Source organism: Phaethon aethereus, assembly GCF_964289735.1.
Source record: "Phaethon aethereus genome assembly, chromosome: 4".
Taxonomy (NCBI): Eukaryota; Metazoa; Chordata; class Aves; order Phaethontiformes; family Phaethontidae; genus Phaethon; species Phaethon aethereus.
The window spans coordinates 9450484-9464795 of NC_138578.1; the positions used below are offsets into that span (position 1 = coordinate 9450484).

Consider the following 14312-nt stretch of genomic DNA (forward strand, 5'->3'; position numbering starts at 1 on the left):
TACAGTAGCTGCAGCAGGTAGCATGTGTATTTATGTGGAAGCATGGGGAAAAAAAGAGTTGTCTGGCTGTCCTAGCTGGTAGTTGGGTCAGCCACCTTTCCCTGCTCCACAGCTGCACACTTCCTGGTTCCACGATGAGGTGCAACAGCTGGCGCAGAAGTGAAAGGCATACTGTAAGTCAAGTGTAGTGTAAAACCTTTTCTAGTGAGATTTAGTTAAAAGGAAAAAAAATATAGTGAAGCATCCAGATAAAGAAGTGGTGCTTAAATGCTCCCAGCTCCTGTCGTAGGCAAGAAAGCTTTTCCTTCTCCCTTGGTGTAGCTTCCATGGTTCCAGCTAAACCCTCTATTTTTGGGGTTAGTTACACTAGCGTGCTCGGCGTTAGACGAGTAGCAGACACTAGTAATGTGCAAACCGAAGCCTGGATGCTGTACCAGCACTCGGCTTACAAGGATGTGAGCTAAGCACTAGCGCTTTACTGCATTACAGTCTGTAGCTGAATGGCCACACGCTGAACTGGATCGTGCAGCCTGTACAAGAACCGGCGAGTGTAACCTAGCTTCTGTGGGGGAATGTGGCTGTGGCTCCCGTTCGGTAACTACTTCTGTGAGAAAGCTGTTCTTGGATATGCAAGGAAGAGAATTCAACCTGCCTTCTAGGACAGGTGAGTTACATGTGATTCAAGGGAGGATTGTTTATTTGTTTCATTTACATCAGTATGTCTCTCTCAGTCAAATAGTAATAAAAAGGAAGCAGTCCCTGGAGGTGTAGAAATCTGTTACTATAGACTTACCACAGGTGAAATCTGCAGAGGTACAGCTGTAAACCATAAAGCTGGAAGTCATGAACTCAGTAGTGTCACTGTTACGAATTTAGTGGAACAGATGGTGAAATTTCTGTAATATGTCGAGTGATACCCATGTCTAGATCTCCACTGTTCTTGTCCTATTTAGCGCCGTGAGACATAGTCCTTTTACTGCACATTACATGATTTCCTAAAATGCTTCTCCTTCATTTACATCATTTTTTCCCATTGTAAATGCATTGGTATAGGCTTATTCTCTTAAATACAGCTTACCTGAGTAAGTCTCCAAGATTCTTCAAAAGCTGAGCCTTGAAAGGAAAAAGAACACCACGAGGACAAGGCACAGCATTATTAGGAGTCTTGGATGTGAAACATGCACCGCTGTTTCCCCTTAGTTTGTATTCCATCATATTCTAGCTCTGCTTCGCAGCTTCTACATAAAGTCGGACAGCACTTTTGGTATCGTACATGCTTTATTAAAATGATACTCGTATTTACAATATCTGCAGAAACAATCCCTCCCAAGTCTTGCATTCAGACAGACACGCACACATACACACGCGCGCACGCCCCTTCACTCTACGGGGGTGTGAAGGCTATGCTCCCAAAAGTTAGGCAGCTTCTGGAAGAGGAGGAAGGGTGACTTTTGTGTGTGTTTGTAATTACTTAAAAAGAAGCATGGGAGTATGCATTTGGCCATCACAATGCTAATTTAAGTATATGTAGTATTAACATATGGCAGTAACACTGAGTATTCCTCTTTTACATTCTATACACAGAATGACATCAAGGTTTTCCAGTCAACAGAACATTCCAACTTCAGTCTCGATGCTGCTTGTAGAGACTATGAAACCACAATTTTGGGGCTGTCCCTTAAAACGATTCAAGTCTATGTAAGCGAAATAAGGCACAATTAATATTTGATTTGATTTAGAGGAAGGGAAAGGGAGGAGAGGCTGGCTTCAGATAATAGTTGTTGCAGAGGAAACAGTTTTACCTGATCCTTTTGGGAAAAGGATGAATTTTACCCCCATCGTAATCTGTATGGACTTCTCTTAGAGAACTGCAGTATTCTGCCAGGGCTACTAACGCCCACATACAAAACAAAATTGGAAATTCACATTTTAACACCAGTTTCAGCAGTCTAACCTACTGATACTGATGTGCATGAGTACATCTTTCTTTAATGCTGAAGGAGAAGACACACATGAAACAAGATTCAAACCTTCCACTGAGCTTGAAGACTCACGTCTTTTAGAGAGCTTGTAGTATATACTATTTGAAGGCTTCAGCTTACTGATAAAAAGGAACAGCGTTTTTGCCTTTAAATCCCTGGCCCCTCTTCACTAACGAAGCCTCACCAGACATTACAAATAAACTGCAACAAAAAGTTTGGCAGCACAGATAATGTCTAGTATTCAAATCTTCATTTGTGAGTATATTATATTCCTTGTACAAAACCTGTTGAATGTTTTTCGCAGCAGATGAACTGTACCCAAAGATGCAGGACATTCTGTGATGGGGAATAAGAGGTTGCAGTTCCGAAGGCCCCTGACTTTGGTTGTTTACAAAGTTCATTCCTGTTTAGTGTGATCCTTGGTATCTTCCTCATCTGTGTATTCTGATGGTTCTTCCCCTGGTTTTAGGAGTCTACCTACGTAGTCGTATTTTTCTGAAAAAGATTTATGATTCCATTACAATCAAATACAGCCACATTTGCTGGTTATCCTGCACTGCTGCACATTCACTTTTTCTCCTCCACACTACAGTTCTGAACCTGAATCACTGAAACTGATGGCAATTTATCAGCAAGCTCGGCCTCCTAAAACAATCTTGCTACCGCTGCTGCTGGCTACTTTCTCTACTCCGAGAACTTTGTTTCAATTCTCCCACAGCTAATCAGGCAAGCTTTATCACACAATGGCTGCAAACACTGCTATTAAAACTGGCAAAAATCCCTCAGCCTGTTTTGATTTCAATTAATGTGAAAAATGACTCCCACTCCCTCCAGAGGCATACGTCCATATTTTTGGGAAATTATTTCAGACAAACTTGCTCAATGCTTCATGCCAAAACAACTCTTAGTCCTGATCATAATTCCATGGCTTCCAAAGCCAACAACCGGCGACCAGGAATTCTATCAGCTAAGCTACATTGAAATTTGCGTGCGAAGTTCTGCGCTGAAGAGTTTTCTTGTATAAAACTAAAAAGCTGAAAAAGCTATAGTGGAATCTCTCTATGGAAGAAAGGCCTGAAATCCCTGGTCTAAAAAAGTTACGTTGCATTATTAATGCTACTCTCAACATCTCTCTTTTTAAAGCCCCAAACCCCAAACAGTCATTTTTATTAAAAGCATTCCCTTAAGCTAAAGATGTGCTGCTAATTTGAGAATTTACCTTTAAATTGCATTTCCCACTCTCTTACACTTTCCATCTGTACAGCATTTAAGTCCGATAGGTCATCGTATTCATCTCTGAGTGCATCTTTATCTAGACAGAAAGTTGCTAGTCCCCTGGAGGCATCTCTGCCAGCAAATATTCCATATGGACCCTCTGAAAACAAAAAGACAAAAATCGATACCTTCAAGTCTTTGTTTATGGTGACCAATCTCCATTCTTTATATCGTCTGCCGAAGCCATACATTGAACTTCTGCAGCGATGGGAACAGCAGTAGCTTCAACGCCATGGCTGTTCGACATTCAACAGCACTGCAATTCAATCTTAAGTATCACTAGGACATATAGGCTGCTGAGAGAAGCAGAACCAGGAAAATAGCTCTGAAGGGATATCTCGAAAAATCCCTGTCATTTGATGCAAGTCAGTTGATGCAAATTCCAAATGGACTGGAGGCTGGAATTCAAGAGAAATGCACTTTTTTAAGCAAAACACAGAATATTTACAAGTCAGGCATGAGTAAACATCTTAATTAGAAAGCCATTGAATTTTATCAATAAATAGAACTTAAGTGCCAATTAATAATTTCACTTCACTTAGGGAACCACCACAGCTTTCTACATACTTGACAGACAGTGCGTCTTTCAACACATTTTTTACTTCTGTGGAAATAACCTCATTTATTTAGGCAGCAGATCACCCATACACCTATCCTGCACTGTTCTTGAAAACTGCACAAATCTTCACGTCAAGAACGTAAAGCAACTACTTCCTTTGTGCTTTCTGACTGATGCAAAGCAGCACAACTATGCTAATAAAACTTTGATCAATGACTATAAAATAAATGTTATTACAAAGAAAACTGGATGTTTTGCAAACCAACAACTTTCAGGAGGAGATTGGTAACTGGCTTCCCCAAATTTTAATTAATCTTCAAGATTAATTTAAGAACTTCAAGCATATTGTTATCTTAGATTTTCTGGACCTAAAAACAAATACCTTAATTGAGATCAATTAAAAAAACCCCAACCAAACAAAAACACTTTAAAAGTTTCTGCAGTAGGTGCAGCAGCTAAGCAACAGGGAGATGCCCAAGGCATTATAAAGAGCAGTCACTACTTGAAGATAAATAGGCCAGAACCCTTCTCTGGCTTACCTCTCGGAAGACGACAATGGCCATCAGCCTGAAGAAAAGGCAGCACCCATGGGCAAGAATGAACACAAGTAAGTGGCAACACACTGTCCTTCACCCCCTCTATTGCCTGCTGTAGCACCTCAGACCTCTTCTGCACCAGGACGAGCCACAGGAAATCATTCAGAGAGGCCGGTTTCCTCCCAGGCCGCTTGCTCCAGCCACCACACCTATCTGCTCTTGCTGGGCATTGACTTCAGGGTTGAGACAGAGGCTCAGGCAGCAGGAAGAACTCCTGAGGCAGGGAACCTGAGTACCGTACGGGTTAGAAGAAACTACGTCCTCACCAGAACTGGTGTCGTCTCTCCAGCCCAGAGTGCTTGTAAGTTGCTTACAGTCAAACCTGAGAACAGAAGGGTGTCTTGTATGCCAAAGACAATTCCTCTGTCTCTCTGGAAACAAACCAACTGATTTAAAAGCAAAATTTCACAAGAAGTACACATCAGAGAAAGAACTATCAACTGGAAGCTTGCACTGTACAAAGCTGTCTGTAGGAGACAACCATAATGATCAAGAGCATCTCCATGCTCATCCTTTGCGATATTTAGCTCCAGGAACGGCATTCACAATAACTACCTGTGGGATCAGGGACTACATTTATGCTAGTTACCAGAAACAAAGTCAAGAGGGCTTGTGAACTCTGTTTTTCCTATTTGTATCCTGAATTATTAGATGTTTATTTGAAAAACAGAATTCAGAGACTGAAAGCAATCCTATACGGAAATATTTAATTGTGCATTTTGCATGCTCAGTCACATTCCCATGAAACAGTGTAAGAGGTAGTGGGGGCCATCATTTGCAACATAACATAGAGCTTTTTCAAACCAGAAGCCTTGCTTCACTCCAAAATAGCTGTCATTCCAGTGATCTAGTTTTTGATGTTCTGAAGGAAGAACAGAGGAGCTATAAACAGCTCTCACAAAGACCACACACAAGCAGTAATTCCTTAAAAGCAATTATAAATTGATACCTAACATCCCCACCAACGGTATTTTGTCCCCAGTTTTTCCCTTCTCTGAAGTGTTTAAAACAAGTATTTCCATAACCGCTACTAGCTATTTAATGTGTTCTCAAAATTCTGCCTAACCAGAGCTAGAGAAGCACAGCGTTCCTCTTCCCTTCTACCCTGCATTCAGTGGTTGATGAAGTTCTACAGCACCTGCTGAGATGCCACCTCTTGGTCCACCAGTTTGATTCCAATTATTTCTATTAAAAAGAGAATTACATTATATTTATCAGTATCAACCCCTGAACACCCTTACGTCTCAATACTAAACTTCATTGAAAGCATGTATGCTTTTAGAATGTATCAGTTTGCATTAAGATTAATGGATGCAAAATTTCTGCAAATATACTGCAATATCAGGTGCTATTATACCAATTTTTTTTTTCCTTTTCTAAAATTGAATTTAAATGTTAACATTCCAGCATGTTTCCTACAGAAGTATTCAGGAGTCAGAGAGAAACCATCAAGCCAGGTCCAAGCACTCAACAGAACACTAGTAAAAAACAGCCTTTGGACTTGGTAGACAGCATCTCAAATTTCAGCTCTGCGAATGTAACTTAGAAATGTGTCCCATGCTTTAATCCTTTACTAAAAGGAAAATATTGAATTATTATTATTTAAAAAAAAAGTGCAAGCCTGGCTTCACCTGAGTTGCACGGTTGCTAAAGCAGAATTTCAGAGATCTCAGTATGAGAAATCTACTTCAAGATTTAAAGCTTCCATTCAGATACTTTTACACAGAGATCAAGTACAGTATTTTATATTAACATAGACTATACAGGTCTGGGATTTTGCTATAAGTCCTAGTCTATTACTCACTTTTATATAAATACTTGTGCAACAGCCTTAAAAAGGTATTTTGCATATCAGATTACGTTGTGCTTGGAGAAGCATCCAGGAAGGTGCCAGCACTGAGAATTCTGGGGAGAAAATGCACTTCAAGAACATGATTCTGAGGTAGAGACAATAGTGCAATCCTAGACATACTCCCAGAGAGTTCTTTCGTGACCAGATGCAATTTACTCTGCAAGCCCTGCCCATCGTCCTTCTTTCCTTTCCGTTTGTCTGCCTACCTATTTAGACTGGCTCCTGTTCTAAATAATTGATTGCACCATGACATGATATACATACTGAAGAGACTGCAAAAAGAGATGCTATTAGCATAGGTATGTATACCAAGCTGTTTTTTCAAGACCCCTCACAAGATTTCAGTGGTTTTCTTTTGCTGCACCCCCAAATCAGCTATTTCATAGCCAAATACTTCTTTAAAAAATTCTCCTCCCACTCCTATTTGGCATCTCGCAACAACAAAAGGAAAGTCACGGAAGTGTCAAAACCCATTAAAACACGTCTGCTACAAGTTACTTGGCTACACGTAGCTACAAGCCTTACATGAAGGAAAACTTTGTTCCGTGAAGAATGCTTTTCTTCCCATCATTGCTTTCACATATTAAAACACTTTGTTTCAGAGCCTTTATTTATTTTAGTGCTGAGACCAAACAGTTATCAAGACTACACATTTGCCTACGTATCTCCACATCTATACCACACGTTTATACACTGCCTTTTCCCCCTGTATAAAGTCCTCATTTACCTTTCAACTCTACCTTGTGTAAAGTATGCCCTTCTCTGAGCTACAACGCATGCAAAATGTTGCTGCCCTCCACCTCAAGATCCTCAACTTTCTTTTATAACCCAGTTAAAAATGTGGCCACCTTGATGAATTTGACATCTTGTTCTGGTCTGACATTCATCTTTAATCACAAATGAAGTGAATAGCTTGAGAATTGAGAAAACCAAAGTCTCTTCAACCAGTAAGAATACTTTTCCAATTGCTGCACTCAGGATTTCTGCATCTCTTAGCCCTGTTTTGGTTCTCAAATGAAGATTTAATTTCTCTTTGCAGATACCCTAAACAGCAGGCAAGGAAAAAATTTGACATTAAAGCACTGTATTTAAAAATTTGAGCTATGGAGCTGTCCAAGCTGAAGTTTTTATCTGGCAGCACCGCTTCTAGTCACTTGCTCCAAAACAGGCTAAACTGGATCTTGGAACAGCACATGTTTCAATTTTCAACCGGTTTGGCCAATAGTTCCCCCAGCAAAACCTATGCTGGTGTTCAACTTTTAGGTGGATATTCCTGGTTTACCAAAGAGGCTATCTGACCATTTCAGTTCTATACTAGCTCTGCAGAACATCCCAGACTACTGCTCCAAGACTAGTAATGGAGGTGAAAGCTGTACAGCAAACTCTGGATTGCTCCAGCTGTCAGCACGGGGACTGCACCACAGACAGCCACGGGTGGACTTCCTATCTAATGAAGTGATTTGTAATCCAGGAATTGTATTCATTCTCACAAGGCCCATACAAGCTCTCTGAAGAAGCCACACAGCCTAACAAAGTTCGGTGTTAAACCAGCTTTGGTTTCTTCAAGTAGTCAAAAAGCACTTCGAAGCAATCACCCAATATGCAAAGCATACCAGATGTTCTTTGCATCTGTGGGCTCCACGCAGCTGCTGGAAATAAAACGCAGTTTTGTCTGAAGCTTAGAAATTCACGGACAACATTTCTTACACTGCAGACAAGAATAATCTCTCCTTTAATGTAAGTTAGAGGAACAAAGGGAGACAGACCATGAAATTATTGACAGCTGCACTATTCTACCACTTTGTCTACCTTTTCCACTCCAAACCAAAGCAACATCTCCACTGCCTGTTTAAAATTTTCCATCTGAATCCTGACATGTGTTTGTTCAGTGTTGCATCTTTTATGAGGGAATGAAAAAGCTACAAATTGGACAAAGCCATTTTGAGATGCAGCTTGAAAGCAGCTTTCTAATAACTTTTATCACTGGGAATTCAAGGTGACATAATTTTAACTTTACTGCTCCAGATTTACGTGAAAGGAAAGATGGGGGTCAATTTTAAGTTACAACTGGCATGGAAGGTAAGTGTTCTTAGGAGAGCGATCCACAAAGTCTACATACTAAGATGAGAACTGCTTAGAAAGAGGGGTCTCAACCCAACTTCTTAGCCACAAGACCAGAAGGCCTCACTCTCTCTTTCACTTGCTTCTTTTTTAACTCTGTGAAAAAAAGTGCAAGAATCAGTGACCCAGTTTCAACTAAAGGGGCAGACACCAAGCACTGCTAGGAGAGCCGGTAGTTCAGCAGTCAGGAGATTCCGGGAAGATAGCTCCATACAGACCTAGATCCCACAACTTGCTTTAGGGAGAAATGCTCTGGCCACTAGTTTATTTCATGCTAAGGCAAGCAATGCTGGCCAAGTTTCTTGATTAAATGAAAGAGAGCTACACTGCTATGTACTGGATTTAACATCTACATGTCGTTAATACTGATGCCACCATCACATCCTAATATAGCTCGCTTTGAGCATACCTGCTTGATCAGGCCCCACAAACATCAGGTGACTGGAACCTGAATGGTTTAAATAGGAACCAGGCATTTACACAGACCTTTTATCAAACACACAGTTGTTCAAGTTTTAAGGAATATATTCAGGTTATTAAAAATAGGAAAAAGAAAAAAAAAAGGGGACAGACACACAAAGCAGAAGCAGAGGAGACAGAGTGATGCATCTTCCTGCACAAAACCACTTTACTGGTCCCTGAATATGGACTGAGGGCTTAGAACAACCCCATCATCCTGGTGGCAAGGGCACTACTGCCTTCAATCAGAAGCATGGAAACCATCTCTTCGCCAATACGCCTGTATACATCTTTTTAGTTTTACTACTTCTGTAGGGACTCAGCTGCTTTATCCAGAAACGCTGTTTCTTTGAAAAGCTGACTCCTGGGGCGAGAGTCACCTCCATTACATGGACACCCAAGAGCTGACAAAAATCAGAAGAGACAGACACACACCTTACAGGAAGCACTTCTCTCCCCCCATTCTTACCCCCTGTACTTATCTGTAAGCCCTCGGCCTGCAGTGTTCTTAAGATAAGGCCACCCTTAACGGAATTCTCTGGACACAACACATATGATGTCCCTCCTGCAACATTTCACTCTAACCATACCCTTGGAAAGGATGTATTGAAAAACAGCAGTGCCATCTTTTAAGTAGAGACACAATGACATTTAGAGCACTCAGTTCCACAGGAAGTCTAACAGCATCAGATTATTTTTATACAAATGATGTCAAAAAATTACAGCTGTTTACCACAGAATTTTTTGAAGTATTTAACATCAGAAATCACAGTTCTTAACTGGATTTGCAACATGAAATAAAGGTCATTTTCCCCTCATGAAAAATGAACTATGATGGAAATTTTTGTGGAAGGAACTATTACTACCTAACCTATTCCTCTTGGAAAACTGGAAAGCAGAAATCTTCATGACACTTTGAAAGACAAGAGTGGGATGAGAAATGAGTTGACAGTGACAATGTACTGCAATGAAGGAAAGTCAGGAAATTGATTTTTTAAAATCATGAAACATTAAGAACCAAGAAGTGATGTGGAACAGTTGTATACACTGGATTGCATACAATCTTGCTTTGTCATGCTCAAAGCTGTATATTTTTTGTAACTGCACAAGGTATTTGATAAGTTAATCAAAACCTGTTTACATCATTATCTTGGCATGCCGATTTAAATGCTAAATATTAAGATTTGCTAACATTTACTTTAACTCTTACTATGCCCTTCTATTGACCAATATACTACCAGGAACCTTGATACAAACAAACATGAAATTAAATGTTGCTATAAATGAAACAGTAAAAACTGTCTCTCATTATAAGGGTATAAAACCAACACAGCACACAGTAAAGATATTAATCATTAGACTCTAAGTCATGAGATGTGATTACAAATGGGGAAAGATCACCCCAAAGCAGCTTCTCTGAAATTCTGGTTACATGGTATTTTTAATTGTGAGATGCTAATTGTTTATTTAATTCTTTTAGAGTTTGCGAGTGATAAAGGAAAAGGTAATTAATTAAAATTAATAACCAAGGAAGGCATTCCAGGACACTTACTCATTTGGGCACAAACAGAGGTGGTATTTAATACAACTAAAAGTGAAGTATTGAAACAAAGGGTATACTCGCAGGACAGGGGACTATCCCAGGAAGCAACATTTTGGAAAAGAACTTGTCGAGTAAAGTTTTAAATAAGAGTTCAATGTAAGCAAAGTGATTTTTGGAGGCACAGACAGTTAAATGTGTGATATAACCTTTTCTTGCTCTTAGCTAAAATGCATTAAACATACCAAAGACTAATAGGATACAGATGCAATAAATTGTGGAAGGCTTAAAGAAGACAACATGAGAAAAAAAAACTTGGAAAACATTTCCATTAAATGTTCAAGAACATTAAGTTTTCAGTCATGGCTGTTTGAAAGGATGACTTCAACAGTCAATCAATTTTTTAAAAATATCTTAATTGTATGTCTGTAAAGGGCTCTTCAGTGAAGCAGAGCAAAGTATAGCAGGATTCAGTGGATAGAAACTTAAAAAACAGGCGAGCTTCTAATAAAATCAGAAGCTTGGTGGGAATTTTAATGGAATCTCAACTGCTGGACAAAAATCTGGAGTAGATGACAAGTCTGTACATTTTTAGCCTCCTGCTATAAGCAGAAAAATACAGAACACCTTTGCATCCAAACTACACTTACAGAAAAAAAAAAACAGACCTTAATTTCAAAACATCAGAAGCCTTCCAAGACATCCACCTTATTCAACGTTAACCCAGCAGTCAAGACATACTTCAGATTTGATAGTGAGCCCTCAGCCAATGCTTTTGCTGCCTTCAAAGACGAAGCACTATTTCGCATCAGTACCTCAACAAAGTACAAAAGGCTCACAGTCCGAGCCTGCAATGTCAGCAAAGCCAGTGCCCTCAACTGTTTCTTCTGTTAAACAAAATTTGGCCATGGCTTTGTTGGTATGCTTTGCACTTCTCTCGCTATACTCCGGCTATGAGGCACAACACTGCACAAACTGCTGTGGGCATCTGGCTACTCTGACCGAAGTCTTTCTGAAAAGGTCTCAACCAACTGTAGAAGACTTTTCCAGCTAACTCTTTTCAGATCTTTTAAGGTCTGCAAACCACCTACTAGCTTTTTTTTCTTTTCAGCTACAAAACATTTGCAAGAAAATATTCCCCAACATGCATCCGTACAGGGAAACCATATCAGCACAATTCAAAAATCAACATGTCTGGCAGAAAACACACAGCTGATGATGCACAGGTTGAGCATCACTATCCTCATGTGCACGGTCCCAAGTAACAGAGATCTGATAAGACAAACGTGATTTCAGTTCTGTTATAAAAAGGCAGTCTTTCACTATGGGGGGTGGGGGGGAGGAAAAAAAAAAGCCTTTGTCCCTCTCCACAAAAAGCTGGAAGCACTGCTTTAGGGAAACCCACTGCTGCCCGTTATCAAAAAAAGCAGATTGATGTCCTGGAACATAAAGCTTTAGCTTCCTCACAGTAACAGACCTCCAGAGGTTGACGATGTGAACCAGTGATGATATCTGCAGTGGAGAGTCTGAAATTTAATGTATGTTTGATACACAAAAGAGTTAAAGTGAACATTTAGATTATGGCTCGGTATTATTTCATGGAGCAATTTTATGAAGCCAGCTGTCAACTTAGTGGTGTTTTAAGTGTCATGTAGCATAGGTATTACCTGCATTTTATATCAGCACATAGGTATCAGTTTAAAAGCACATAAAGTGAGAGAGACAAAAGAACTAGCCTGATGAAGTGTCATGAAAACTGCAGCACACCAGACTAAGTTTTCTTAGATTTGCTGATCAATAAACAAAATAAGGCATGGCAAGGTAGTTTAGATGCCATTGTTCACTTTTACAGTACTCAGTCAGAAAAGCATTTTGATTCCATTATGGCAGTTTCAATTTCTGTGACTGATAGCAGAGCTGGTATCACAAACTTTGAGGGTAACAAGAGTTAGAAAATGCTAGCCCAGTTCAACTGTACAACTGCTTGGCACTTCCTTGGTAAGAACCAAAGATTTGTATTGTTCTTATATTATAAGAACCAAATACTCAGCTCTGTATTTTCCTTTTTGTAACCTAAGATTATTAAATAATAACAATAACTTAACGGGGTGGGGGGAATATCCTCTCTCCTCCACCCCTCACACAAGGACACTTGCCATACCTGCTATGAAAACTCCTGCATAATTTGATTAGATCAAGTTTCCCAAAGCACCATTGTTTTAAGGAAGAAAATTATCAGGAGTCATAACCCTCATTTCCTTTGGCATCAGATGTGAACACAGTGCTCCCTAGTAAGTTTATCCACCTCATTATGAAGAACACTGTTTATTACAAGAAAATATGCTGCACTTTCACAATCTACAATGTGAATAAGGAAACATAACATTGCCTTTGAAGCATATTTTTCTGAACCTTTGAAGTATACATTTCCGCTCCAAAGAACTGTATTGTCCTTCTGTCTATTTAAGAGATTGGCTTGATTTCTGCACTCTTCTCAATGGTAGCAACACATCACACTCTCCCTGCTTGCCTCTATCCTGATTAAAATTCATACTCAAATGCCATAGCATTTGCACCTAAATCAGTAACCAGCTGGTTTTTTTTCTTTCCTGAACCGCAAGAGCTAGAATGAAGGAAGCATTGCTCAGTTTGCTCAGTTGCACTTGGGAAACCTACTAGAAAAGACAGAAGGAAAAAACAAACAAACAAAAAAAGAATTAAACATTGCACATCCAAATCTAGGCAACTGGAAAACCGGAGGCGTGAGGGAAGCCCAAAGAGAACCCAGACCCGTTCTGCATCACCTATTTAAAACTACCGTAAGGCCTCCGGCAGGCCGGCCGGCCGGCCTAGTGAGGGGTTGCGGACGGCAGCGGCTGGGCCCGGGTCGCAGTCTGCAGGGCGGTCTTCCCCTGGCACAGCACGGGGCTGCCCGTCCGCGATAAACCCAGGGGCCCGAGGGAGGCCAGCAGCACCGACAGGCAGCGGGGCCTCCCCGAAACTCACCGCCCCCCCGGCTGGGGGCGAGGCCCAGGCACCATCAGCAAGAAGCCCCCGGCGGCAGGGCAGGCCCGCCGCGGCAGATCCCCGCCGTCCTCCCGCGCGCCGCCCCCGCCTCCCGCCAGCGCCGCCCGGGCGGCGGCGGGCAGCGGAGGGGCGGCGCGGGGACCCCGCCCGGCACGGCAGGAGGGCGGCTTCCGCCGAGGGACCCCCCTGGCCGTGGCCCCGGCGTCTCACCGGGCCCGTAGAACTTGCTGCCTTTGGTCACGTCGAAGACTTTGCCGTTGACAGCCAGGAGGATGCGGGGATTGCGGGCCCCGTCGAACTCGCGCAGCTGCTCCAGGGAGAAATCCCGCCGCTTCATCCGCGGCAGAGCGGCAGCCTGGCTCTGCCGGGCCGCGCCCCCCGGCCCGCTCCGCGTCCCCCAGCGCAGGTACAGCCGGTAGGCCGCCAGCAGCGCCAGCGCCAGCAGCCCCACGTTCAGCAGCATCTCACCGCCCACCGCCGCCGCCGCGCCGGCCGGCGGCTCCCCCGCGCCCCCGCCCCCTAGGCCGCCGCCGCTCCCCTCAGTCCTTAGCCTCCCGTCCCCATCGTCCGCCATCACTGCCAGGCCAGCGCCTGCCCGCCCCGCGACTCCGCCCCGCTCGCGCCCAGCGAGACGCGAAGCGGCCGCCGCGCCGCGCCCCGCCCCCGCCCCCCGCTCGCCCGGCTTCCCATTGGTGCCCGGGCGAGGCGGTACCGCCCCCGGCAGGCTCGAGCCCCGCGGGCGAATTGGGTGCGGACACGCCCCGCCAAGCCCAGCGGCCCTCCGCTCGCGAGAGGTGCCACTGCCGCCGCCAGCGCGCCTGCGCGGCTCTCAGGAGCGGTCGGGGGCCGTTGGCGGGAGCGTGGAGGCCGGGAGCGCGCGCGCATGTGGGGAGCGCGCGCA

General features: G+C 42.8%; 1 protein-coding gene across 1 annotated transcript; it reads right to left on the reverse strand.

Annotated features, from left to right (window-relative positions):
* Positions 1–2379: 2379 nt before the first annotated feature.
* Positions 2380–13997, reverse strand: PGRMC2 (progesterone receptor membrane component 2; the record flags this gene model as incomplete). Its single annotated transcript, XM_081999361.1, has 3 exons — positions 13622–13997; positions 3202–3357; positions 2380–2477 (listed from the first exon to the last, which is right to left on the reverse strand). The coding sequence occupies exons 1-3, from the start codon at positions 13983–13985 to the stop codon at positions 2380–2382; spliced, it is 618 nt and encodes a 205-aa protein (XP_081855487.1). The 5' UTR covers positions 13986–13997.
* Positions 13998–14312: the final 315 nt, after the last annotated feature.